This window comes from Strix uralensis, chromosome 17, assembly GCF_047716275.1.
Source record: "Strix uralensis isolate ZFMK-TIS-50842 chromosome 17, bStrUra1, whole genome shotgun sequence".
Taxonomy (NCBI): domain Eukaryota; kingdom Metazoa; phylum Chordata; class Aves; order Strigiformes; family Strigidae; genus Strix; species Strix uralensis.
Genome location: NC_133988.1, coordinates 8,865,285 through 8,892,055, shown reverse-complemented (window position 1 = coordinate 8,892,055; position 26,771 = coordinate 8,865,285). Strand labels below are relative to the sequence as shown.

General features: G+C 40.0%; 2 protein-coding genes across 14 annotated transcripts in view; one reads left to right on the top strand and one right to left on the bottom strand.

Moving 5' to 3' along the window:
- Positions 1–115: 115 nt before the first annotated feature.
- COMT (catechol-O-methyltransferase) lies at positions 116–26,728 on the bottom strand. Of its 8 annotated transcripts, XM_074887446.1 has the most exons (6): positions 26,458–26,591; positions 23,210–23,264; positions 7,971–8,253; positions 5,995–6,188; positions 3,898–4,029; positions 116–1,369 (listed from the first exon to the last, which is right to left on the bottom strand). In XM_074887446.1, the coding sequence occupies exons 3-6, from the start codon at positions 8,251–8,253 to the stop codon at positions 1,190–1,192; spliced, it is 789 nt and encodes a 262-aa protein (XP_074743547.1). In that variant the 5' UTR covers positions 23,210–23,264; positions 26,458–26,591; the 3' UTR covers positions 116–1,189. The 8 variants fall into 8 exon arrangements, with proteins under 8 accessions (XP_074743547.1, XP_074743551.1, XP_074743549.1 ...); XM_074887450.1 differs by lacking the exons at positions 23,210–23,264; positions 26,458–26,591 and adding an exon at positions 26,601–26,728; XM_074887448.1 differs by lacking the exon at positions 23,210–23,264 and having other exon boundaries at positions 26,458–26,613.
- Positions 26,684–26,771, top strand: part of TXNRD2 (thioredoxin reductase 2) — a 37,740-nt gene continuing 37,652 nt past the window's right edge. For all 6 annotated transcript variants that reach the window (XR_012631332.1, XR_012631331.1, XM_074887429.1 and 3 more), the window contains exon 1: positions 26,684–26,760. Coding sequence is in view for 4 of the 6 variants with exons in the window: in XM_074887429.1 (XP_074743530.1) it covers positions 26,685–26,760 (76 nt within the window). In the remaining 2 variants the exon portion in view is untranslated. The remainder of the gene's footprint in view (positions 26,761–26,771) is intronic.

Here is a 26,771-nt window from a genome sequence, read left to right as displayed (position 1 = left end):
CCTGACTTTCACTCTTGATTTTCAGCTGTTGGATCTTTCTGTGGCTGTTCCAAGGCTGGAAATCCCAAGTGCAGTGCAGAATTCATGGGAAACAAAGGAAGTCACGTGCTTGCTCTATTGTTTTTAAGTTTTTATTTATAAATGCGACCATTGCCTCGTTATATAATCACAGCAGGACATGCCAGGAAATGCCAGTGGATTTTTGCATTGTTCAGGTGAGTTAGAGACTTCAGATTTGACTTTGTATCTTCTCAGTGACAACCTCACTATTCACATAGTGTTTACAACACTGAGGTTAGCCCAGGGTGTGCAGGACCACCTGGTAAAGCCCATTCTCTCTGGTCTTTGTTTTTACATGGCATCTTAAACATAGACAGCACTTCAGAGTAAGCAGCTTGCCCTGCCCCTAAAAAGCAAACACTATGTATATACAATATAAAGAGAGGATAAGTAAATATGAGGGGATAAACTGCATTTTCTCGAGTTCTGATATTAGTAGTTTTCGTGGTTTTTTTCTAAAGAGCCTGCTCCTTTTGTTATTGTCTGTTACTGTGTTTATTTTATACTTCAGTTTTCCCTATCTCTGCATGGGCAGATTAATAATTTTATTTGTTTTTCTTCTGCAAAATTCTGGTTTATTTTCTCATCGCTGCATGGGTTGGTCTTATTTCAGTGCATGCCCTTTAGCATAGAGATGATGAACTTTTGCAGTAACTATGCAAAAATGTATCTGGTATCGCAATAGGAGCTTTCACTGCATTAAATGGAATGCTAGTAATTTAGCAAAATCAGGGCTCTTGAAATGGTATTGTAACACACATGCTTTTTTCCACTCTTGATAATGATTCATCAGTTTAGCTTGGGGACACAAGTCTTCAGAAGTTGCAGTGACTTTCTCCACCCCACCCTAAGCCCAAACTGTGGTTGTTTGTGTTTGAGTTCAAAATAACTGTTGGTCAAGGCAATTTGCATCAGCTTGGGTTTGCTGAATTATGTGAAACAATGGAACAGACCTTTGAGCAGTTACCCTACTTATTCCCTGGTTTCCACCTGGTCTAAAATTATCTCCACTAGTGCTTTAATTACAGGCTCAAAAAAACCAAACAAAAAAATTAAAGCACAGACAAATTAACCTGTGCAGTTGCATTTACATCATTTGAAACAAAGGTTGACTATTAATGGCTCTCTTCTATCCCAAAAACACAGCCTTTTCCATAGCATCCTCCACTTTCATATATTCCAGACGAGATGGGTAGTTAGTGCATTGGAAATGGGGGTTGTTGCGGATATAGTTAAGGAATTCTGGAGCTCCTGGGACGATGACATTGTCAGCCAGAAGGACCGATCCCTTCCTCAGCAAGTTGCATTCCTAGAAAGAAGAGAAATTGCTTCATGGTGGCTGTTCAGCAGACGTTGGCTTGAATGTGACGTGCTTTCATGTCATACTCAAGTGCCTGCACCAAAAGCCATTGTACTACAGGTTTGGAGGGAAGAGAGACATGCGAGAAGCTGAGTAACTCTCTGATCCTTTGTGGTCATGTTTAATATGCTGACTTCTTCTGTTAACACAGTCAGCAGAACATTAGAGATGCTGATAACACGTTGGGTCATTCAGGTTCTGACATAGCAAATCAAGTGCAGTGAAGGTGTGCAGTTTGCTGCTCTGATTGTTTCCAACTATGTCTACATGATCAGTAGGATGGTTTTGTTTTGATGCTCATGACTAATGTTTGAAAACTTTTTTAACATCACATTAAAACGCTGTAGTAGCTCTTTAAGATCACCCCAGAGACTGGCATGTACCAGTCTGCTTTGGTCAGTTTCAGTCAAACTCCAAAACCACTACATGAATAAAAGGGATTTTCTGTGCTTGTTTTTCTTTCATCTTGTACAACTTCCTGCCACATTGTTCAGGAAATGGGCATGAAGCAGGGTTTGTGCACAATGAAGATCACTCTGACAGATTTCCACAAGATGTAATTAACTTGCAGTATTCACTTCAAGTGCAATGTTCATCCTCGGTAAACCTACAAACCTAATTTTTACTGGTATTTTTGTCTAGCAGAAGTTGCTTATCTGAGCTTACCAGCTGTTTCAAAACAGCCTGTAGTTAATCAGGCTGGTTGTTATCCTGTGTTTACAGGCAGCAGTTGTAGCCAAAACATGGGGTGGGTTTTGTCTCTCCCAGTATGTTAGAGAAGCCCTCTTGATGAGTGAGCTGCAACGGCTGTTTAGCTTACTGCTCTTGCCTCTGGTGACTGAACACCAGTCAGCACAGTAGAAGCAATTTTAGAGACATGGCAAATATCCTCTGGTCTGTTGCACAGCTTATAGAAGCCTACAAGTGACAACATGCTGTGTTTTCCACTGGTCATCAGGATTTCAGATGCTCTTTGTGACAGGCTATTCTAGAAGTGCATGAAGAAGAATCTGCTGTCTGGGCCACTTTCAATATATATTTAATCTGAGTATTTTATATTTATATTTCATATTGCAATACATGCCAAAATTGCATGTTAGAAGGTTTGTAACATCTGAGAAAATGTGGGGATCCTTTCTTCTTCTTTCTGGTCTTAATTTCATAAGGGTTTTTTTAAGCAAAGCAACTTTGTCACAGTTGCATCAGACTGACCACCACGATGGAACTAAACTACCTGTTTGTTTTGGCTGTGTTGTGAAGGTTAAGCTCTGATAAGGATGTGCTAGTTCTTCCCAGTAGAAAGAGCTCAGTCATCCTTACACAGCCAGTTTAAAAGAAAACATTCTCTGGGTACAAAATAACTGTAGGGGGGGAACATTTTCTTCAGCTACTGCTGTGTAAATTCAATACTGGCTGTTCATAACCCCAAACAAATTTCCTTTCCAAACAGCTATCTGGAGGACAGGGCTGAAATTAAAAAACAGGGGAGCCTGGATGAGAAAATAATGTTGTAGTCCTCAAGCAGGGGTCAGGAAGTAGTTGGCAGGTTCTCAATGTAAGAGGCAGACTCAAAAAAAGTTGATTTATTTGTGAAGAAAATAATTGAAAAATGACACTTCCATACAAGTAGTTAGGCAGCTGTAGAAAATTTTATCAGCCTGCAGCTCCAAAGCTAGGAGAGTATCTCTATGTGCTGTGTTGATAGATATAGATGTTGTGAATCTCAGTTATTTAACACTTGAAAATACCTTCCTATCCAGATGTCCTCTAGCAGTTACCTCATTTATCATTGCCTGCTGCTGTTACAGCCAGCTTGTTTTGTAATGCTAACAGTAATGGTTAAGGCGGGTTGGGAAGAAATGAGCATAATTTTTCCACATTCAGGGCTGGACATAGAGTTGGATGGCACTTCCCTAGCAAGTGCCTGACTGGGGCAGTCTACACTCCTCCAAAGGTTGCTTTGCAGCCGGTTAATTAGGTAGTGTAAAGACTCCCATAAAGATGATACCTAGCTGTGCTACCAAAATAGTATTTCATCGAAAGGCTCTGCTGGCACCACAGACCCAGGTAAAAAAAGGGGTACTGCAGCTGGGATATGCAGGTCCTAAGTCTCACCTGCTCCCAGGATCAGGATGTTTTTGGGTCAAGTGTTCTGGTTAGTGACCATGCAGACACTCCTTCTAGGGAGCGTAAGATCTAGACCATGCACTCCTCTAGCTGGGATTTCTACTCAGGCCCATTTGTTCAGGAAACAAAATGGTTCAACAGTATTTGCCAAGTCCTGAGCTATGTAGTATCAGCAGTTGTCCTTGACATAAATTTGGGATCCTGTCCCCCAGATCCTCTTTTCTTGTAAGGCTCCTATTTTGGTTGCCATTCATGGTACAGAGGATGAGGTCATTCATAAAGACTATAGGCCTCACAGACATTACGGCATTTGCTACTTTACTTTTAAGACTGGAATTGTGCAAACTGACCTGAAGCAGGATGGTGTCTGGTGTGTATCTGTCTTTCCAGTGGTCCAGGAAGACAAAATCCAGAGTATCCACTTCGTATTTTTTCTTCAGCTGGGGAATAATTTCCTCTGAAGGGCCTTCTAGGAGTTTTACCTGAAATGCAAATCCATCTGATGAATTGTGAACCATTAAGAAAACACATGTGCCTCTAGCTCATTTTAAATTGTGGCCAGACATCAGCGATCCTGTTTATACCTCAATATTGCCTCAGTTGAATTATTTCATAGATTTAGATCAAGAGTACTTTTTTCTTTTTGACAAATCAACTCAGTTGTGTTCTAAAATATGGGTTTGGGTGGGTTTTTTAAATAATATCAGAAAAAGTGACCTGTTGTTTCTGTTGGATGCTGTGCTCCTTTACTGGAAACATGGGAATCTCCTGTTGAAAACAGTACTTTTAATTACTTTTTGAGTTACATCTCAGTTGAATCTTGTAGTCCAAGGGAAGCAAAAAATACAGAGAACCAGTTAGTTTAGAATAACACTGGAGGCTACAGTATGTGAAATTGATATGGCCAGTAGAGGGAGGAGGCAGGACAGAGGCTATTACATCTTCCTCACAGGTTTATTGGCTTAAGTACTGTTAAACTGAAAGAAGCTGCTGCACATTGATTTGTTAAGCAAGCGCCATTTACTGTGAGTGGAGGGAAAAAGTGGTAAGGAAATCTGGTTTATGACTCATAGCCGATCAGGAGATTAAATCAGATGGGGAAAATGCAATTTTAGATGTCACTAGTACTTCAGTTTCTCTTCAAGAAGTTAAGAAACGCATTAGAGATCTCATGGTGGGATTTATTTCCTCTGGTTTTATCATCTACATTGAAGTGAGTTGTCTAGTCGAACAGACAGGCACTTCTCAGGCATGAATCCCCTGGCCTGCTATAGATGTCTGCCGTGGCCTGAGACAGATTATAGACTGGAAATACCTGCATCTCAACCAACTGTACAGAGAGTCAAGGCACCTCAGACTGCACAAAATTTAGGTATACGTATTGTGACCAGCTAGATTTGGGTAAGTACATCTCATCTGAAGTCTATTGTAAATAATGCAACTGCTTCTTGTGAGCTTTTGAAACAAATGACATTGTGGCTCAGTTTTCTGTTCTACTCAGTCTTGACACTGATTTGAACCTGTTAGTTTAAATAAAGAAAACCAATCTTCTAGTCTAGCTTTTGGGAGGTAACATAGTGAAGTCCTCAGCTATACTGCTGTGAGAGGTCAGGGACTGTAACTAGGCACGGAGCTAGTTAAATTAGTAAGGGCTGTGGGTGCAAGAAAAAAATTAATACAAAATGTCTATGAATAAATGTCGGATGGAAATCATAGAAAAGCTTCTGATTATCAGGAGGAGGAATCTGTGGGGCAGTCTTGCAGTTCAATAACAGCAGTAAACCTAACCAGTTTTGCCATAGTGGTTACTTATTTTATGAAAAGGACTGTGTGCGCTGATGTCCTGTGACCATAATAAGTGAAATAACTGACTCTGGAGCCTCCCTCCAGGTCTGTATTATTCTTACAGTCACTATGGGCTTTGAAAATAGCTCTCAGCAAATGGCCTACTGTACTAACCAGAGAATAGTGAAGAGGCCAAACTGGAAGATGAAGTCTAAATGCTTTCAAAATGTTAAGGAGATACAGATGTATCTGTTTCTGGTCTTGCCCCTCTGAATCTTCATCCTGACTCCCATAGCGAAGAACTTTGGAGAACAGCCCTGATTGTTTTGGTCACACACACACACACATCTTGACAAGCCTCAAACTCTACCCTGACTCTCAGCTGGGCCTGCATCAGACTCAGACTCCTGACTGGTGCTAACAAACTTAGCTCACTTGCACTGTATATACAAAAGAGCAGATGGCCTTGGTCCTCTGCATGGACACTGGTAGCTTTTCCCTGCTATCTCAAGCCCAATGGTTAACTCTGCATGTTCCCACTTAGGATGTTGTACTTGCTCAACAAGTAAAAAACCAACTTAAACCTATTATTGGTTTTATGGATAAAGTCCCACTCTCCATGCATTGCTTCTTCATACCAACCAGAGACAAATGGTGTTTACCTTATCTTGTACTCCAGCAAATTCAATCATCTGTTTAGCTATAGCAGCAAATTCTGGGTTGAACTCCACAGTGAGAAGATGAGCTCCTGCCTTCAGGAGCCGAGCAATCCTAACTGCTGAGTAGCCACAGTATGTTCCCAGCTCCAATGCAACTGATGGATTGGCCTCTTCCACTGTCTTGTCTAGAATTAAACCTGAATAAAATGGAAATAGGTTAACTTTTGACAAAATCAAACTGGTTCACATACAGAAGAGCAAGTTAGTGACAAGAAACTTATAAAGTCTGTGTACTCAGTCTCTCGGGACATTCAAAAATTAAGGGTTGATGTCAAATTATATATTGTATCCTTTGCAAAGTGACTTATCTGTCACCAAGATGACCATGGACATTCTAAGTTTCAAAATTCAAACTTTTAACTAAAAAAATCTTACATTTCTGAGTAAGGAAGGGCCTGAATTAACTAAAATATTTATAGTGTTAGAAGGGAAAAATGCACTGTTTTTTCCCAAGAACTTATTGCAGAAACTGGCCATATTTGTGAAATGTATAACTCCTGAATTTTGAGTGCTCATATTTGTTGCAAATGTTACATGCAGTACTCTGATACAAAATTTCTTATCCTAAATACTTGTTTTTAAAGGGAAAAAGAAAAGTCTAGTTATAAAGTTGCAAAATATTTGGATTCACTAGATGAATTTGTGGGATGGAAAACATTAGTCAATTGTTAACAACAAAAAAATGTTTCCCAAAAGAAGTGACAGTGTACTACATTCAGTCCTTCTGAAGAAAAGGATTTATTTGTGAGAAAACTGTCCTCTTACTTGTATGGCTAGAAACTGAATAACTAATCTGAAAAAGTACTTGAAGCATTTTTACACTGAGCCGTGGAATTTTTCAATGTACATATACATTTCATTACATAGTATTTTCTTGGGTGTCATTCATTTATGAATAGTGTGATGATGATGATGCTTGCATCTTGAGATCATGCAGTTACTCTCGAAATCTTAGGAACTAAAGATGCATTAACTTTGATAGTTCTTACCTGAGGAAAGGTCATCTTTGTCACAGCTAAACTAGAGTGAAATTTTTAAGAATATAATCCCAAATGATCAAAGTTTAGAGCTTTAAAAATTCCTACTCAGCCACCACCTACTGTTCTTTTGCCCTAAACACCCAATCCTGGTATGCAAAGGAGCTAGTTTCACAAAATGTACCCATGACAGAGAAGCATTTTTTATTACAGTGCTTACAGTTGTATTTCATTAGCTATGTTAATCCCAGACTAAGCAAATTTCCCCTACAATTTCCCAGCAAGAGGTACGTTTGTGTCTAATTCATAAGGGAGCATGTTAACGTTTTGCCATTACAGTTTTTTGAAAAGACTGTCACTTCCCTGCAGCTAAGAAAAAAAATGTTTTGTCCATGTATTTTCCTTTAGGAGGCAAGAAAAAGATGATTTACTCGCTAAGTAGCAACAATTTCTGATAGCTGCTTTTGTGTACTACACAGGTAGGATTTCTTTCCTCAACAATAACTTATAACTTATGCTTGCATATACAAAATTCATAGTTTTAAATACTTTTTTTTTTTTCATTTTACTATCTTTCAGTTAAGGATCTGAAAGTACTTAACATAATGAATTATGCCTTAAGGCCACACTCTATAGGAACTGAGGTATAACGCAACCCGAGATTTTTTCCCATAAATTGTCACCCTCTGCTTACACACGTGCAATGTACACAATGTGCAAACTCAGATTTGGTCCTGTGACTTCCTGAATCACTCACTGATACCCCTCCGCAAACACATCTGCACAATCATGCATTACTGTTTACAGAACTACCCTGCTGACCACAAGGTGTTGTGGATTTTTTTGCAAGAGCAGCAGCTGGAAGTTACCATGTGAATACAGTAAGACTGTACTATGCTAGTCTTGAAAGATCTTTCAAGTGCTGATCCCTGCCGCAATTACCTTTCTCATTGCCCACATTCATGGCCCACTCTTTCTGGGAGCAGTACTTATCTATAGTGTCCAGCACACTACAGGGGTCTCCTCGGACTGCATTCTGCAGCACAAAATTTAAAATCCTCTGTTCTTTGCTCTGATTCATGATGAAATTGGTTATTTTCTCCCGGATTATTTCATTCCAGATAAGGGCAGCAGTGCCGTTTTTCCTGATGAGCACCACAAAGAGCAGCAAAATGAAAAGCAGGACGAAGACAATGAACAAAAGGACTGAAGAGCTCTCCAGCATCTGGAATGAAAGAGAAAAACAGCCCAGGGTTAAGGTGGCACGGGAGAGAGCTATTCTTTTTGTAAATATTAAGCTGAATAACCCACGACCAACCATACTGAACAGGAACACACAGAGTTTAATTATGATATTGTCCAGAGTAGCTGAAAATGACTCTCTGTTACTTGGTAATGGATGGTGCTCTGTGGCACTCCCTTTAGAAGCCAATATTCCAGGCAGTCAACAAGTAGCTTTATTTAATGCTCTGCTCCCTTCCCCCACACAGCTGCTCAGTTCTGGCTTCAAGCATGCCACTGCACAAGGAGCCTCTCAGCATCAAAGCTGTTCTAACCATTTTTCAAAGGATTTAAAATCTTAATTAGAGCCTGCATGTGATCCCACTCTCCTAATTTTTGAGCACTGGGCAACTTCTAAACTGACCTTGGTAAGAAAATATGGAATATCTCACCCTTTAATTTTGAGCACAGTATCAGCAGAAACTGGGCGCTTAGTTTCAAATCAGTCTGCAGGTCCTAAGTTATACCTCTTTGCTAGCACCTGCCCTTCTGCAGACAAGCTGAGCTTGATGTTTCCATTGGACTTGACATGCCTCCTTCCTTTCAGAGCCTGCAGCAGAGGTACCCAGGTGGAATGGTTTACAGGAGATAGTAGCCTTTTTTCTGCTTATAAATACCTTTGCCATGAGCCATCAATCTGATATTTTTAAGAAGAAAAGATACATTTCCTTTTATAAAGTAGGGATGTTTTCTCACTGATTATAAAATTGTAAAACTGAATCCCTGAATTAGAGAAGAGTTCTGGCTCATGAAACTGAATAGATGTAACAAAAGGGCACATTGTAATTCTCTGATGGGCCAGCTCAAATCATCTGATGGGATTGTGCCTATTGTCCCCCTGAAATTCAGTGTTGTAGCTGGCAGGTACCTACGTGTGTGCAGCATGGGTGGTGTGTGTTTCTGTTTGAGAGTTTAGGGCATCCGAACATAAAGCTCAGCAGATGGGATGCATGTCACCCTATACAGCTCAAGCAATAAATCCCATCAGAGCCATTTACTCTGATGAATTTCAGACAAGCCAGTATACAGCAAGGTGCATTTACTCCCATGCAGGAGTTGCAGCACAAAAGATCTGATAAAGAAAGGGTTCTTAAAATTAAGGAATTGATTTAGCCTTTGAGAAGGTGCCAAACTAAGGGTTGTAATTTGCCTGAGGATTCTCTGCATATGAAGCTCCTCTTGTACAAGCCAAAACACAACTCATTCCTGATGATGGAGCTTATAACACCTCCACTTTTCCACATCCGCTTCCCACAAGCAGGGGTTGACAGCTGCTCACTGGGAGGAGAGCACAGGCTGGAATGTGTTCCAGTTAGTACTGGGATGAATGAATGCCAAGTTCATTTGTTCTTTAAGTCTAATTAGGTGTTTGAACACAGGTCTAAAGGATTCAGAATCGATTGTTTAACCTCAGCAGGATGGCTTGAGTCGCACTTTTTGAACTGTTATTTTTAAAGAGCATGATATTCAACTCTTTTTAGTCTCTGACTCTTTCTGTTAAGTGTCTCTCTTCCAGAAATGGTGAACAGCTTCCACTTGCACTTGTATTAATGTTCCACCTACCTGGAGTTCAGCGAAACCATTGTTCCAACAGGAGCTACAATATCCTCAGAAATTTTGCCAAGTTGCCCAAGACCAGAGGAAAAGGCGCTATATGATTAGCCAAATATTCCCCCAGATCTCTTCCTACCTGTTCTTGCTTCCCTTTTTTGTTTGTTTCCCACAAAATTGTCCCAGAAAAGTCCTAAATTTTATGGGTGGTTAGACTTCCATTCTATAGTGGGACTTAGCATATACACATTACACATAGGAAAAATCTATCCCACTGCTTTAAATTTTGAATCATGTAGGACATATTTTGAGTTCAGAAGATAACCGAGTTTCCATGGAGATATGCTCAACCTACAGTACAGCTGATGTTTGTTCACCCATCCACTTATCTTAGTCGCACAGTAAGTATGATTTGTTTGGAGCAGTTAAAAGTCTATTTCTCTTGCTTTTAAGGAGTCACCAATGTTAATGTTTACCTTTAATGCTTTCCTTGCAAAGTCGGACCTGAGACATTTCCTTTCAGGGCTCACCAGCATCATTAGCACATGAAAATCTTGCTTCTTGAGCCTTCCAGATTTTGTTTCCTAGCTAATAAGAACCTGCTTCTTTACCTCAACAGGATCATGAAGGCCTGGATGCCAATTTTTCCTCTTTTCTATGCACTAGTAGTTCTACAGATCAGGCCCAGTTGTCCTGCACCTTCTAGATGGGACTTCTGCTCTTTCTAGTTCTTCTACATGAAGATGTTCCACATTCTTGGATTTGGCTATGAAAATATCATTAGTTTAACAAAAAAATATCTCTCTAGCTTCACTTGGCTTGTCTTCACTTGGCTTTCATGGCTTAGTTGATTTTATGGTCATTGTTGATGCATTTGGATTACTGACATAGTTGAGGGATATTTGCTCTGAACTGCAATGAATGGATGGAGCCCAGAAACCATTTACTGACGCCAGCAGGTATCTAACCTTCCCACCTCTGGACAAGGGAAACCACATGAGCCCTGCATACCAGTGACTCACTTGGTGGCAGTCCAACCATATTCAGGTCCCTCTAGAACTGGAGACTGTTGGCATTCAGAATTCAGTAATCCTCTGGTTACAATGGCATCCTCTGAGTACAACTTGGCACAGCCACAAAGGCTGTTGCTTTGGCACTATGAGATTCTGCCAGTGTGTTTGGGGCTGCCCTTCAAAGATCTGTCAGACAGCAAGAATGGATGATAGCTGCAGGATCAACTAGGATGTGTACTCTTCAGGAACAGATTTCCTCCTTTATTGCTTAGTATAGATGTGAGCCCATTTGGTAAGATTTCTCAAAACAAGAAGAGATAGCATCTGTAGGCTAACTCAGGCCCACTCCCTGTCCTGCAGGAATGCTGAGACTTCTTTTTCGGACAGGGAACAGACTGTGAAGACTTCTTTTTATACCTTAACAAAAAGGATCTGCTTGACAGTAAAATCCTGCCCCTCCATTTTCACATTGCTTCCCAGGCATGGAAGGGTATGCCAGCAAACCAGATTTCCATTGTCTTATTTTCCCACACTGCTACAGGCTTTATACACCAGAATTACAAGATATCAAATGCTCAAAAGCCCATGTATTAAAGAAGGACAGCTTCTTCATTGTCTGCAGCCTATGAAATGCTATTTTTTAACGTCTCTCTGTTAGCCAGAGAAAAGCACTCAACTTGGATTAGACCTGCTGATTTTTAGTAAGTGCTGCTAATCTCGAACAAACAAATACTTCACCCTCATCCTTACTTGGACAGCAGTATCCTTTTAAAGATTTTGTTGCTCTGAAAGAGTGCACTTTGTGCAGAGAAAGGTGCCTTGTTTGAGATGTACCTTTCAAAGGCATAGATTGTATTTAGGCTGCTGTGACCCACAGCAGGTACTGCAGTGTGACATCCTGCTACCAAGATGCAACTAGCTTGACAAAAAGGTGTAAATTGAGATATGCTTCTGAACCAGGCATATAGCCATAGCCTTCTATCTCTTTTAGTCATTCCTTATACAAAAGCATGAGCAGGCTGCCAGCCCTTTAGCTTGTCTGGAAGGGCAACATCTGATAGTTCTGCTGGGGCACCTGGGAAACAAATTTTGGATCTTCACCTATGAAATCTTATCGCTTCAAGTTCACCCAAAAATCCCCTCTTAAGGCAAAATACTGACCTGAATTTCTCTTTGTGTCTCTTCAGATCTAGACTGGTGAGTGGCTGTTAGCACTGGTGTGTTTACACATTTTGTGTAACATCTTTGTCAAGAAGACAAAAAAAGCTATAAATTTAAGCTTAAATGTGTGTGATTTGTGGATGGTCTTAGATCTAAAACTTAAGCAAGCAATTCAGCTTGACCCTTCCTATGATCCAGTGCTCAGAGGGATGCATTTCTTACAGTGCCTCAGTTAGACCTTCGCACTTCTGAGTCCCACATGAATGCAAGCACATGTAACAGCAGAGCCCACCTGCCTCCACAGATCCTCAGAGGTTACTCACAGGTAGCAACAACCTATATAGTACATGCTGCTTTTTTCCCTTCCTAAACAAGTTCACTTGTTTTTGCTGTATCAAGGAATGTTTTTCAACTATTGGGTTTTTTTTTTTTAGTAGTAGTATTATTATTATTGCTGTGTAACACCCCAGCACCCACATAGACTGGCAATATGGGTTGTTCTTAGCAGAGCTCCTTTAGGAGGCAATTATCCTGAAAACCACTTTCCAGAGAAGGTAACTTTTAAAATGAGCAGAACAGACATATCTTGGTTTTCTTTTCCTTTCCTTTTTTTTTTTTTAAACACAGTTTCTTTTTCAAAGCTTGTCCCTCTTAATTTCTGTCATCTTAGATGTGAAAATAAATTTAGTGATAGCAGTAGACTGTAAAAGCAGCCTGCCAAGAGCAAGATGCATTGGGGATGGTCATGCACCCTGAGAGGAAAAAAACCTGTACCAAAATAGGTAATTGCTTTCATATTCTTAGCTGGAAAATATTTGATATGAAAATTAAGTGCATAATTCAACCAATTTAAAACTACCACTACCTAAGAGACAGTCATGTTATGACAGCTTTAGAAAATGCAACCGTAATTTTAGCTTTAATGTGGATTCATAAGATTCATTAAATATGCAATAAAACTGAACTTGCACATAGTCAAGTTTCCCATAACCACTTATTACAAGACAGTTGCTCTTATTATTTAATGCTTTTACTGAGGTTCCAAATACACAGGTTAGCACTGCAACCTCTTCTGTGCATTAGAAACACCATAATAAAGTGAGCCTTCTCTTTGAAAGCTAAAATTTGAAGTAGAAAACAGTAGGCAAAATGAAAAATTCAGCAACAGAATAAACAGAAAACCAGAGGGATAACATTATGGAAAGGAATGAATAACACGTATCACTAAATCTGTTTTTGAGAAGACAGAGTTTAAAAGAAAACATATTAAAATTTCATGCCCAAACCTGTCAAACTACTGACGAGTCTTTCTAAAGCACTGGGTTATTTTCTTATGCATCTAATCTTACTCATTTTGGCAGGTTTCATAAGACCAAATCATAACTTAATAATGCAGTTCAGCAGTTTTCCCCTGATGCAAACCATAATCAAACAATCAGCCATTTGAATGGGAGCACCTCTGTTTCAGCTTACAGAGATTTAAAAAGATACTTTCAAAGAGAGAAGCAAACACAAATTGTGTGAATCTGCTGCCCCAACTTACCTGCCCTTGAAGATAAAATGCCTAAGTCATTCCAATGGCTATAAAAGAAATCTCAAGAGACTGGCTCAGACTTAGGGATCTATTATTATAGCAATAGTTGTTAAGTTAGGGGATTCACTACCCCCTTACTATTATATGATCTCCAGTTTTTCTAAAAACATAAAAATGCCCATGTGATGGAGCACGAAACAATATATCCTGTTCTTTATTATTGTACAGGTGATTCCAGCTATTTCACCACAGGTTACAATAAGGATCTTTCAGTAATGCTATTTCTCAGTCCCTCTGGTAAATTTTTCCAAGTACTGTCAGAAAATAACTGGTCTTAGAATTCCCTGAAGTGAAAAAATAAGGATTAGAACAATTGGTAACATCAATTTTTAAGGTAACTTTGAATAACCAGATTAATTCAAATTGAGACTTTTCTCAGTGTTTCATAAAAACTGTATGAAGTTTTCACAACACTGTTAGAGGAAGGTGTATGGAGATTTGATCTAAACTACTGATTGTTACTGTTTCTCTCTCAGATTCCAAAACAACCTCCCTCTGCTAAAAAGTGGTATTTACTGAGAAGAAAAATAAACATGCTGAAAGTAAGCACCTTTAAATGCTCTGAGTTTTAATAAGGACATATGCCTTAGTGGGTTAAAAAAGTACCAAATTGGATTATTTAACTATTCTGAGGCTTAGTTCATTATAAGTAATTAACAAGACCTCATTTCCTATAGATGCAAAAATAAGAGATGACAGGTATTAAAATACTTGGGAGGCTGAAAACTGTTGGATAGAACATTTTTCTAATCAAGATGAATCCTTATAAGCCTAATTACAGAACCTCTCATTACAATTTTAGCTTGGATAAACTGATACTGCTTTGCTTCGTACTGAAAATGAAGTATTTAACATAATCACAAAAAAACCCTCTTCTGCAAAGACAGCGTGTACATTAGACTGCTATTCTCCAAGACTAGAATGAGAGTAAACTTTGTGATCCTGAATCAGGGAACTTAGGTTTGAGTCTCAATTTGGCAATATTTTTCTGATCTGAGTTGGGTGAGCTGTCTTACCTACATCTTTGTTGCCACAAGAGTAAGTTAAAGTTACTGATACTTCTGTAACTTTCAGGGTGTCGTAAAGCTGAATTAATCTTTGTCAGAAAAGTCCCTGCTATGGATATATGGATAACACCTGATGAAAGGCAAAGTGATTTTACCTGTATTGACTAAATAGATCAATTTTGGGATACAAGACAGCAAACGCCTATGTGACATTATTATTCTTGCATTTATGAACAACAGGGAAACTGTGGAGACAAACAGTGCTTCAAACACTTTAAGTGATTTCAGCCTGCTGACAAATCAGACCTTTGAGGAAAGATGATGTTACATCCAATCTTGCTATAATTTTTCATGCATTTAATCTAACTGCCAAGTACTGCTTGGTTGTTTAAGAGTTTATTATGAGTCTCCAAGCATCCAGACAGTACTTTAGCATTCTGATGCTAAAGGGTTTAGAATCTAATTTAGACTTTATTATCTCACATAACTTGGTGAATGGGGAGTCCTTGGTAAATTTATACCATTCAACCTTTTTTCACAAAAGACTCTCTCCATCAGTCTGATGGTATTGAGGATAATAGAAATGGTCTACAATAGTAGAGTGCCTGGGGACAACGGGGCCTAGCTCATTGCAGAGAGACTGCTGCTAAGTCTGCAGAGAGAAGAATGTCATAATGCAAACAATTTTCTAGAGGTTTTTTACAAAGTCCATACAAATTGAAAAATTAAACCCTCCCATACATGTACCTGTGTGAAGGAGGCAGGTATACCCCCTATTTTTAGAAAAGGGTTAAAAAGGTTTAAATTCAAATTCTTTAAAAGCTTCTGCTGAAATTATGTCTCTAAGTATCTCATGCACTAAAGTATGCAGAGGATTTACATATTAGTAAGGATATGTTAACTGTTTAAGAAGCATTGCAAATAAATGCAGAAGAGTCAGCACATTCCCACACATATTTTAACAATGTCTGTTGCTCTGCACTAGGCCAGAGGAGATCTGTGCTGTGCCATGACTCCGACTGGAGTTCCTGACTCTTTGTCCTATGCTGTCTTGAATGAGGCAATCTCTGTTTTGTGGCATTTTCCTTTTCTTGATCTTTTCCCAGAGCAAGAAAGGCAGAGTATTTTGGTCAGAAAGTCTAAACTGACTTCTGCCAAACGTATGTATCCTGTTGCTGCAAGCAACACAATTCAACAGCTTCATATTTTAGAACTTATAAAGGTCAAAAAACCATCTTTTTACCTAATATTCTTTTGTTATTGTTTACATATTCTCAAATGAGTGCAACACTGTGAAGAATAATCAGTATACTGCCAAATGTGATTAGCTTGTATTTCAATGGAAACTTAGTCTGGGAGTTTGACATTCCGATTTTCCAATGACATCATGAAAACAAGCTGAACAGACTTTATATAATTTTTCACTAAGTATTTCTTTCATGAAATCTAAATTTCCCTTTTCCTATTTTTTTTTTCAGATTACTACAATTTAGCTTCACTATCATGACCACAAAAATTCAGACTTCTATAAATGCAAAATTCTGATGATTGCCAACCCACCCACCCCCCTGCCTTTTGTCTTTTTCCCTCCTCCCAGGTTGAAAGGAAACAAATACAGGTTTCTTCTTACTGAATGAAAGGAAAAGAACAGAAAAGTGCCTATTGCCTACTAGGGAGCCCCATTAACTAAGCTTCATAAGAGTCTTTAAATCCGTTCTCCCCAGATAGATTTCAATTAGGATAATTGCTACCCGCTTAAAACTCCCTTCACAGTAGCCATTCCCTAAGTGGTATTCGGTGCTATCAGCCAAACAAAAATGTTTCTATAATGGTTATGTGCCCCATAAAGAAGAGCAGGGTTTAAAACAAACTGGCCACACAGACAGGCCATGGATCTGTAGCGTTCTGATCCAGACTGGCCTACTGAACACACTGCATGGTTAAAGCCAGAGCTTGGAGTGAGAGAGTTCTTCAAGGATAAGAAATGCACTTTACCAGGCCTTGAGAAGACAGCTTTTCAGGAAGAAGATCCTTCCAGGTACCCCTAGGAAGTATTTGTTTCTAACAGTCCTTGTTTCCACTCCAGAACTCTAGGTGAGTTTGAACTATTTTTACTAGTGTTTGAGGCCAGGGTTTGGTGTAGCTCAGCTGAATTGTAGAAATCCCACCTGGGATGCAGTAGACTGCTAAAAGTAGAAAGTGCTCTGCCCTGTCAGCACACTAGGAGCTGGTCTGTAAAAAGGTGTCTCAGCTGAGATTTTCATATTCCCCAGAGGAGTAAAACAAGCTCCTATTGAATGATTGTGCCCCAAATGGCAGTAGGGAAAAAGGGCTGGAAGAGAAAAGACCAAAATGGCTAGTTTTTGTCAGCATAATCACCTGTGACAGACCTATTTCACAGTCTCTCTTTATATCACAAAGATCAAGGCTGAATTCTCAGTGTCCCAAATCCCCACTGCATGCTCCTGCCCTGCTTCCAAGGCTACCAGTTAATCTAGTGTAAATCTGTCTGTCTCCCAGCACAGCTTTCTGCTCCCCACAAGCTGCTTTTCAGGCGAGGGGGAGTGCATGACTGAAACTTGGTACTGAGGACACCCACTGAGGGATCTGAAAGAGTAGGAAGGAACTTGCTGCTGAAATGTTGGCTTATTCCTATAGAAATTAACAACTCTAACAGCCCAGGCAAGGTGGGATCCACCACAGCAGAGCAGGTAACCAAAGCACTGCATGGGAAGAAGCAGCCTAACTGAAGCAGAGCAGGGCATGAGACCTTGGTCTCAAATCCTGAGCAAATGCCCTCCCCTGAAAAGTAGCTGGATTGGGCACCGAGTGTTTCTTACTTTAGCTAGAAATCGCTTTCTGAGAAATCTCTCCTGAGAGAGTTTTAGCAAAACTGGTATGGATGGCCTCACACACTAAGATCTGGTTTCAACTGCTGCTGCCAAAATTATGTTTTTTCAGAAAATTCCCAGTCAGTTCTAATTCCAGTGATCCTGAAGGAATGCTGAAAGACAACAGTGTGGGACTGGCAGAGATAAACCTGATACCAGCTGCAGGCTGCTGAGAAATATTGCTAAACTTGAGTGACAAGTAAATTGTTTGCAGTGTTAATGTGGTTAAACTCCTTTTCCACTGATGCAAACTAAAGCTGTAAATCAGGAAATTTTTCTTTTGCATTTAAATACTGCAGTGCTGTGCAAATGCATAAGATTCTGAACCTGAGGGCTTTGTTAGAGGAGTCCATGGCTGAATAAACAGAAAAAAAGTAAGCTTAAGTGCAGAGATGAAGTAAAGGTTGTTTAGGGAGATCACTGATATGACATGGTTGACAGTATCGGTAAATATGAGTTTATTTTTAAAGGCCAGAAGGTAAAGAATGTTCATAAAGGGCATCAGAAAGATACTCTATTAGCAGCAACAGGGCTAGCAAGCAAAAGTACTAGCTTTTTGTCTGTTCTTCACAGACATTTTGCTGTAGCAGAACTCCCTCTTGAGAATGAAAACTCCCATAAAATACAGCTGCAGGCAACACATTTATAAAAGCAGCTATTCAGTCAAATATGACTGAACTGAAGCTTGACTTGCATTCAGCTTTTTCTTGAATACCAATGAGTACCAAATTCCAGCATACTTAGAGCCATAAATTACATTTTCAATTTAGTCAGGGTTATCTCATCTCACTTCTTTCAACTGTCAAGGTTTACAATACAGTACAAATGCATTACACACAAATATGTCCTACTCTTTCTCTGTGAAAGCTGTTGCTGCCCACGGACTGGCTTCCTGACAATGAGTACCAGTCAGAATGTGGAAAACACTGCTTCTTTCATATTCACCACTGTTTAAAATAGTGACATTATCTAAGATAACAAATCATGTCAAGCCTGAGAAATAAGAAAATATAAATATGTACCTTTCTCAGCACAGCAGAAGCTGTTCCCTCCGATCTTTTCCTGTGCTGCTCTGATGTGGATTTTATAGAATAAGAGTCCAAGAGCCTGCAGTATTCAGTCACATTCGATCACATCACAGGAATAGCTTATCAGTTCTGTTAGACAGACTCTAAAAGGAGCGGTGTCCTTTTCCCCAACTCCTCCTTTCACAGATTTCTGCGTTCCTTAAAGGTGCTCAGTGCCCTAATAACCTTGTAGAAAGGTATTCATCTGTCCCCTAATGACAGTGTTCTTGTTACTTAGTTACAGCACAGTGAATGCTAACAAAGTCAGGTATGAGCCAAATCTGTGCTCAGTGTAAATGCACTGTGTTCAATCAAGCAACTCCAGGAATTAATTTGGCCCAAGGGATTTAGTTCTTTTTTCAGCTCAGACGTGGCATGCTACAGCCAGTGCAGAAGTCGTAGGAACAAGACCTAAGCATGTGGGCTAAATATAGAGCGCTGCTGGAGGGAGGGGAGGCACATACAGCAAATTGCTTAACAGTAACTGCAGAAGGAGGTGCAATCAATACATTATAAATAGTACACTTGAATATCTATAGCTTCTAGTTGGAAAAATATTCTGCTACAAACAGCTCTAAGATAAAAGAAGAGGCTCATTCTAATAAACCTTGTTCTTGGCTTGACTGTCTATATTGTTTCCTTCGAGTTGGAAACAATATAATCAAGCTGTAACTAAATTGCACCATAAAGGAAAATAATATGAAAAACCAAAACCCAAACACAATGTGATAGTAGTTCTCTGCTGTATTCTCACTATAAAACTCAGACCTAGTCAGAGAGTGTTTGAAGCTCTAGCCTAGAAACTTTTTAAAGACTCAAAGAAAGGGCTTGTATCAAATGTGACAGAAACAGGAGCTGAAGAACTGAAAACAGGCTTTGTCACATGAGGGGGGAGGTCCTTGAAAGAATTAGGGACTACCTGAGAGCATGAAAAGAGAAGAATAAAATTTTTTAAGTGGATGAATTGAGTAGAATTGTGGGAAAAAAGAGGTAGGTGAAGATCAAAGTGGTTCAGTAACTCTAAACAAAACATAACTAAGACCCTGCAATATAGCACAGTACCCAATGTCAATACAGAATAACTTTGAAGTATTCCTTCCATGTATAACAGAGCTTTAGCTCAACAAATATTTTCTTATAATCCAGACATCAAGCAGAACAAAGAATGAAATAAGCACTTCTGCACTACAGCTTCACTGACAGCAATTTCCTGGCTGGTCGAAAGCTGGTTGTGAAGCCATGACAGGTTGTGTCTGCACAATCCCTGATGCCACCCACAGTTAAAATTAACTGAGAATTTCTTTTACTGCTGGGCTGTGGAGAAAAGAGCTTAAAAAGCTTAAAACAGTAAAACTTATTCTCTGCACTGACCTGGTTCTGTAAGTATACAGCTATTCTTTGGAGATGTCCTTGAAGTCAGCTATAGCTAGTTGTGAACTGGTGGGTGGTATCAGCCCAGCTTCTCCTTAGCAGCATAAATTAGTGCCAAGACTTACCAGATTGAGCAGCATCCCATGACAACACTGCTAAAGGACTCCTAACTTTGAGCTGAATCATATTCTTCAAGCTAGAAGCATGGGAGGAGCAAACTTGCTTCTGCCTGCCCACAACTGTTTACTTGTATGATAAAGACTATGCCTGCAAAGTAACCCTTTCTGTTGTCTAGATATTTCATTACATAATTTAAAATGGAGAATGGCAATAACTACAAATTAGATAAAGCCTGAGGTTCCACTAGTTAAACCACCCAAACTGTGTGATAATGTCCATAAGTTGCTTCCAAGTTAATAGGAAGCTGAAATCTTGTCGTATATTATTATGGGATATTCTTTTTCTCCAAGAGAAGTTTCTTTGGTAGGCTGTTAGACATTGGCTTTTATGCCTTTCTTTAATTTACCTTTTTGCCCAAGACAGGACCTATATAGGTATGATTATTTTTGTAAGTTTTTACTAACATAATAACAATGCTACAAACTCCACAGTGCATACATTTATACACTATTCACATAACTTTTCTAGACAGTAAAAATTTCCCCTGATATTAATACATCCAGATTAGAGAACCGTGGAGAGCTATAAATGTATTGGTGTGATACAATTTTTATGTAGACACAGGATCTTAAAAGATGGATTTGGTATTGCAGAACATCAGGATACTGCACTCACAGGGCACATCTATGGAAGGATGTAGACCCAGGATGTCTTAGCTTGGGAGCAACATCACATGAATGGCAACAGGTTGGAATAACTTGCTAGTTCAGACTGACTTGCTCTAACAGTTGACAGAGTTAAGCTCAGATCTGTCTGCACAAACTTGAGTCAACCTCCTCATGTACAGAGCTCCCAGTCTCATATGGAGGCTACACAGTGGCCATCACATGATGCAACGTGGCAGTGCTATCCCCACTTACTGTGCATAGCACGGAGCTAAAGCTTTCCCTGTAAATCCATGCCTGGCATAACAACAAATGGCATTCCCTTTTTCTAATAATCCTGGCCAAAGACTGTTTTTTAAAAGCCTAAACAAAGGGAGACAGGAGAGCTAGCACATTATCATAAACCCCGCAGATCATGTGAAACACTGAGTGGAAGAAAATTCTTTTGAGCTTGCATTTTCAGAATAGCAGGAGGGATTTTCTTTTATGTGGATTTGCTGTTTTCCACAGTCAAAGTAGTTTCTCTTGCTGAGGAACTTGCAAAAGAGGAATTTTGAGAAAGGAAGCACCACTCATGTATGAATCAGGAAACTGCCTGGAGATATCTAAAATAGGAAACAGCTAAAGAGAAGAAAGACGGCCAGCAAAGTTGTACTCTAAATTTTAACAGATAATACAAGCACTCAGACTATTTTGTGTTTACTGTGCATTTTAAAAGGTTATCATGTAGACTGAAAAAAACCTTCCTGCTTTCAAAGACTTTATAACTCCTTATGAAAACTTTGAGGCTCAGTTAAGTCTACCATATTTCTGTCTTTTCTCCCCTCACTATTTTCGCAATATATGTTGAAGCATTTGAATGAAGTCAGTAACTTGTGTTACTTGAAGCTTCATCTATTTCTGCTGGTTTTTTCCCTCTCTTGCAATCAGGTAGTTGTTTAGGACAAACTATGAACAGAAGATTCTGTGTTAAGGAAGGAAGGAATAAAATGGCATTGATTAAATTCTGAACAACAATGAGTCCTACTCTCAGACAAATTTCTGAAAATTAAAAAAAAAAAAAAAAAAAAGCAAACAAAGGGGGAAATAGCAACAAAGCTGAAATGTTAAACCATTTTTGTTGGTTTATGAACAAATGTTTCCAGCAGAGGAAACACTGTTAGCTGAAGAACTCTTTGTAACAAGATGTCCTTTTGGGGCACTTAGAAAATACTATAACAGTCCTTTTCTTTTAGAATTACATTTTAAAGTGGAATTTAAATTATGACCTGATTTAGAGTAACGCTGTGATGTGCGTACTTTTCTTAGTTTTCTCAATGTAGTTGTTTTAGATACATTTACAGACCTTACATAAAAAATTTTAGCTAATAGGATATATTTGTCCCATGTTAATAAAATGTTGTAAATTTTGTAGAGTTCACATGGAAATCTGATCACCACCTCAACCTCATAAACCAAAATTAGCCATTTTCTTCCCTTATCAGTTTGACTTTTTAACTCTCCTAAAGATTGATTTATCAAAGCTCTTAAAAGCAGGTATCAAAAATGCAGAAAAATACAGCAGTTTGATTGTAAGCAAACAGCCACAGATTCCTTCACGCCAATGTAAAGCAATACACAGGAAAAAATATTAGAAAATTCTTACTTGTCCTGGTTTAACCAGGATAGGGTTAAGTTTCCCCAGCAGTGGGGGGGAGCTCTAGCCGGGTTATTCAGATACCATGCCGACGTCACATCCTGGCAGGTCACATTTTCCTGGCGCGGAGCGCGGTGCACTCGTGGTTTTGTACATCGTGCTTCAAACTGCTGTATTTGGTAGCTATTTTGCTCTGTTCACTGCTATCACTATTACTGTTATTGTTATTGCTGTTGTTGGTTGTGTTGCTATTGCACTGTTGTATTAAACCTTTCCTTATTTCAGTCTTGGGGCTTTGTATTTCACTCCCTTTGTGGGGGAGGGGCAGCGGCCGCGTGGTCTCAGACCCCGGCAGGGGCTAAACCACCACATTACTATACAAGACAGTTAAGAAGTCTCAAATAAAAGTGGTAAAAATACTTCTCTGGTTTACCCAGGATCTGTGTCTTTGAACAAGGATCCTCAGTTGTCAGCATAATTCCCACGTTAGAATACTACCCATATATTTAGCAATCTGAATCATGAGAAGGTTTTACCATGCTCTGAAAAAAAGACTGGTAACCACCCCTCCCCTGCTACCATTTATTCTGTCCTTTTTTGTAGCTCTGGAATGGTTCTCTCAGTTGCCAGGGACTATGTCCCTATTTCTACTTTTGTATTCACTATTTGACATGCCTGTCTTCCACATGTATTTTCTTTCCCTCCTTCTTCATGCTAAGGACACCACGCTACACACCAGCAGAGGACCAGTAAGAAAAAACAAAACCAAAAAACCCGACTACAAGCAATCACAAGAGAGATGGTAAGAAACCAGAAAGTCCTACCTCATGCAGAGACCTCTTAGTTCAACAAGTGATCCAGTATAGTTCACAGACACTCCTGTAAATTATTAATTAGGTCATGCCACAAAATGCAACCTCCGATATATTCCATTTCCCACCCCACCCACTAAAAAAGAAACCATGTTAAAACTTCCAAAGATCGTATCTACCTGATACTTCTCTTCATTCCCCTATCCTGTCAGGTTGCTAATCTGGGAATATAAAACATAAAGCAAACCATGCCAGAAAAACAGGAAAGACAGGAAAATGTGTTTGAAAAGTCAAAGTTTCTAAAACGTTAGGTAGAAAAGGTATTTGGTCCTGGTTGTCTTCATGAGGAAGAATCTAAGCCATTGCTTTATGTAACAAGAGGTATTTCACATGAAGGAAAAGAAGTACAGAATTCCAAGCTGTCCTTACAATAAATTCAAAAGGAGAAGGTCTACCCATTAACAGTACCCATTCATGCCTTGCAAAATCCCTATTTTGTTGAATGTATTTATACACATTTCTGAAACATATTACAGTGATGTTTCCTTTGCCCTTTTAATACTACACTGTTTACAGTACATTGAATAAACATTTTCCCCTGGAAATAAATCAAACCACATCTGATGTATTAAGTTAACTTATGACTTCAAATACTACTAGTTACAACTGACAAAATTCTGTGGAAATATGATGTTAAGTCTGATAGCTATCTTGTAAGAAGTCTTTTTAATCCCAAATTTTGAAAAAAAAAATGCTTTCATTACAGAAACACAATGCTTCATGTAAATGATTCCTGACTGGAATGTATTTGCCCCTAAAAGACTTAATCCTTGCTTTCTTAAAAGAAATTAAGATATATATTATATATATGTTAAAAAATTTATATCAATAATTACTCTGATCAACTTAATGCTAATCACAAAAAAATTAAAATAAGAGACTAGAAAGCTATAGGAGAAACCACATCTGATAACCAGAATCTGCCTCTGGTCCCTGAGAAAGATTTTTGAAGTGCAGTGCAGACACACCTGCCCAGTGCTGACTGCAGCAAGTATCAGTGGGTACTCCTCATACTGATACTGTCACCATGGGCAAAACCTGCTCCTCATTGCCGATATTGGCCTCTGTTGGTCTCAATGATCAGGCTTGTGAGAGTGTGCAAGAACAAGCGGAGTAGCGTTACACAGACTTTCTACTTTCTTCTGAAGATGGCAGTCCTGATGGGAAAGCCTTGGCCTGTGGAACAGCACAGGGCTTTATCATTAGCTGTGAGATACAGTCAGAGGGCTGGTGACACCCCAACTTCACACAGTCTGCCAGTGGCATAGTGGCAGCTGTGAATAGTTCTGGTTCCCAGAAGACTTAAGAAGGATGCTGAGGGAAAGCTACCAACTCACTTTCAAGCTAGAAAAGAGAGGGGGTGTGCTGATGTGTTTAGGAACACACAAACATCTAAAAGAAGCCACAATCTCACCACTGCTGCATAGGCTGTGGTTCACTTAGACTCTGAGCTCTAAAATAATTAAAGCAAAAAGTACGAGGTGGCTGTTACAATGGGCACCTGGCCAAGATCCTATCCTTAAAAGAATTTAGGAGCATTACTCCAAATTTATCATCCTTTCCTAAATTGCCACTCTAGGTGCTGTTTAAAGGTACTGTTTTCTCAACAGCTTTGCTACATTGAAGGCTTTTCCTTATTAGCAAAATGCCATAATGCTGTAGGCACATTTCTTCATGTAAACTTGTGTTTGGGGAGATTTAATTTTACCCTTGATCCTACGTGTCTGAACTAAATGCTGTGTGAAGAGCACATGCTCAACACTGCCTGATTCAACTCAGGATAGTGGCTAAAATGAACAGCTAAAACAACTTTGCATGCATGTTCCTGCAAAGCATAAAAGATTAGTATCTGAATATGCTTGAGGTTTCTTTAATTCAAAGGCCTCTCAGTACACTCTAGTCACGTCTTTCTACTGCTGCTGCAGTGGGTAAGAGTGTTTCTAGTGATTTATTGATTAGTGCTGCAGGAGGCAACACAGAGGGGTTTTGCCTTTTTTCTAACAGCAGTGATACTGGGCAAATCGACAGTCCATTTATTAAAGTGATAGTAATGCCCATTTCATGTATTTTCAAATATTAATGGAGTGAAAAAAAAATTAATCAGACCTACACGGGTGGTGATGTTAGTTCTACAAAACTTTCTTTTGAGTATTTTAATTTCCTGCCATTTCTCCTCAACTGTAGACTGGATGATTGATGGTTTCTGAAACAAAATGGTTGGATGCTGCCCCCTTGTGAGGCAGGCCCTTGCTCCGGAGCCAGCTGGACTATGACTGCCTAAAACTTTTCTGTTGCTAGCTCCCTCTCCCCAAGAAGTGGCTGATTCTTTGTCCCAAACTCTTTATTTGGCTATGGTGGTATTTATCATATACGACTCACTACATACAGCAGCAGGGTCACTACTGTGCTTCTAAAGGCCAACAGCCAGCACATCTGAATGAGAAAGACCTTGTTCCTTCCGGTATCATTTTTATTAATGCCTACTTTGAGGTGTTTTATCTTAGCCTGCCAGAATACACTACAAGCATTAATACTCTCACAACTCCCATTGCCTTTGTTTAATCAATAGCTGACATGTGGCACAGGGATAGGAAATGCTGTTGAAGGCTCTGAATCATCAGAGGTGCTCCAACAAGTTGTCCTGTGCAGATACCTGCACCACCACAGTTAAGCCGTGTGTTAGAGCTGTTTGTGCTGGTCTAGTTCACTGACCTGTGTAGCACTGGCCCCACTCCGCCATTTTGGTTGAGGAAGCCCTCTTCTCTCAGACCCGAGTCCCCAGCGCCTGCTCTCAACGCTGAATATACCTTAGCCACAGGAATCTGAAGCAACACAACGTGTTGCCTGTAATACCTTGTGGAAGGGAGAGGCTTTATTCAAACCACCTTCTCACAGGTTTTTAACTTTCAGCCTGTGCACTGCACCGGAGGAAGGGGCTGTGGCAGCCCACCTCTCACCATGTCTGTTAAAAAGGGATGTGCAGTTTCACAGAGGAAAAAACAGGGGTTTGAATATCGATGAAGGTTCTGGGCTGTCATCACGTTCCTCTTCTTTCCCGAAAGGCCTTCCCTGAACCCCTTTTGCAGCTGCATCTCGGGGGGAAGCCAGTCAAGCAAAATGTGTGGGGTTTTTTTCCCCTCCAAACAACTGATTTTAACGCAAACGCGCTTCTCGAACATCAGAGCCTGTGCCCGCCTTACCAAAAGGCCTCTCGCGGCTTTGCAGCGACTCCAGAAGCCGGAGCTCCGGGCGCAGGGCGGGCGTCGTGCTCGCACCCGCGACGCGATGATGCTCGCACCCCGCCACCCCACCGCCCTCACGGGGCTCCGCCGCCCTCACCGACCCGGCGTCGCCGCCCTCCACTCAGGCGCTGCTCAGCCACCTCGCAGGGGTCCTGGTTCGGCGCGGAGGCCCTTTGCCGTACAGCATGGCGGCGCTGTGGCGGAGGCGGGAGCGTCTCCGGCGAATGTCGGGGCTGTGCCGTACGGTACGAGCCCTCTCAGGTACGGGGCGC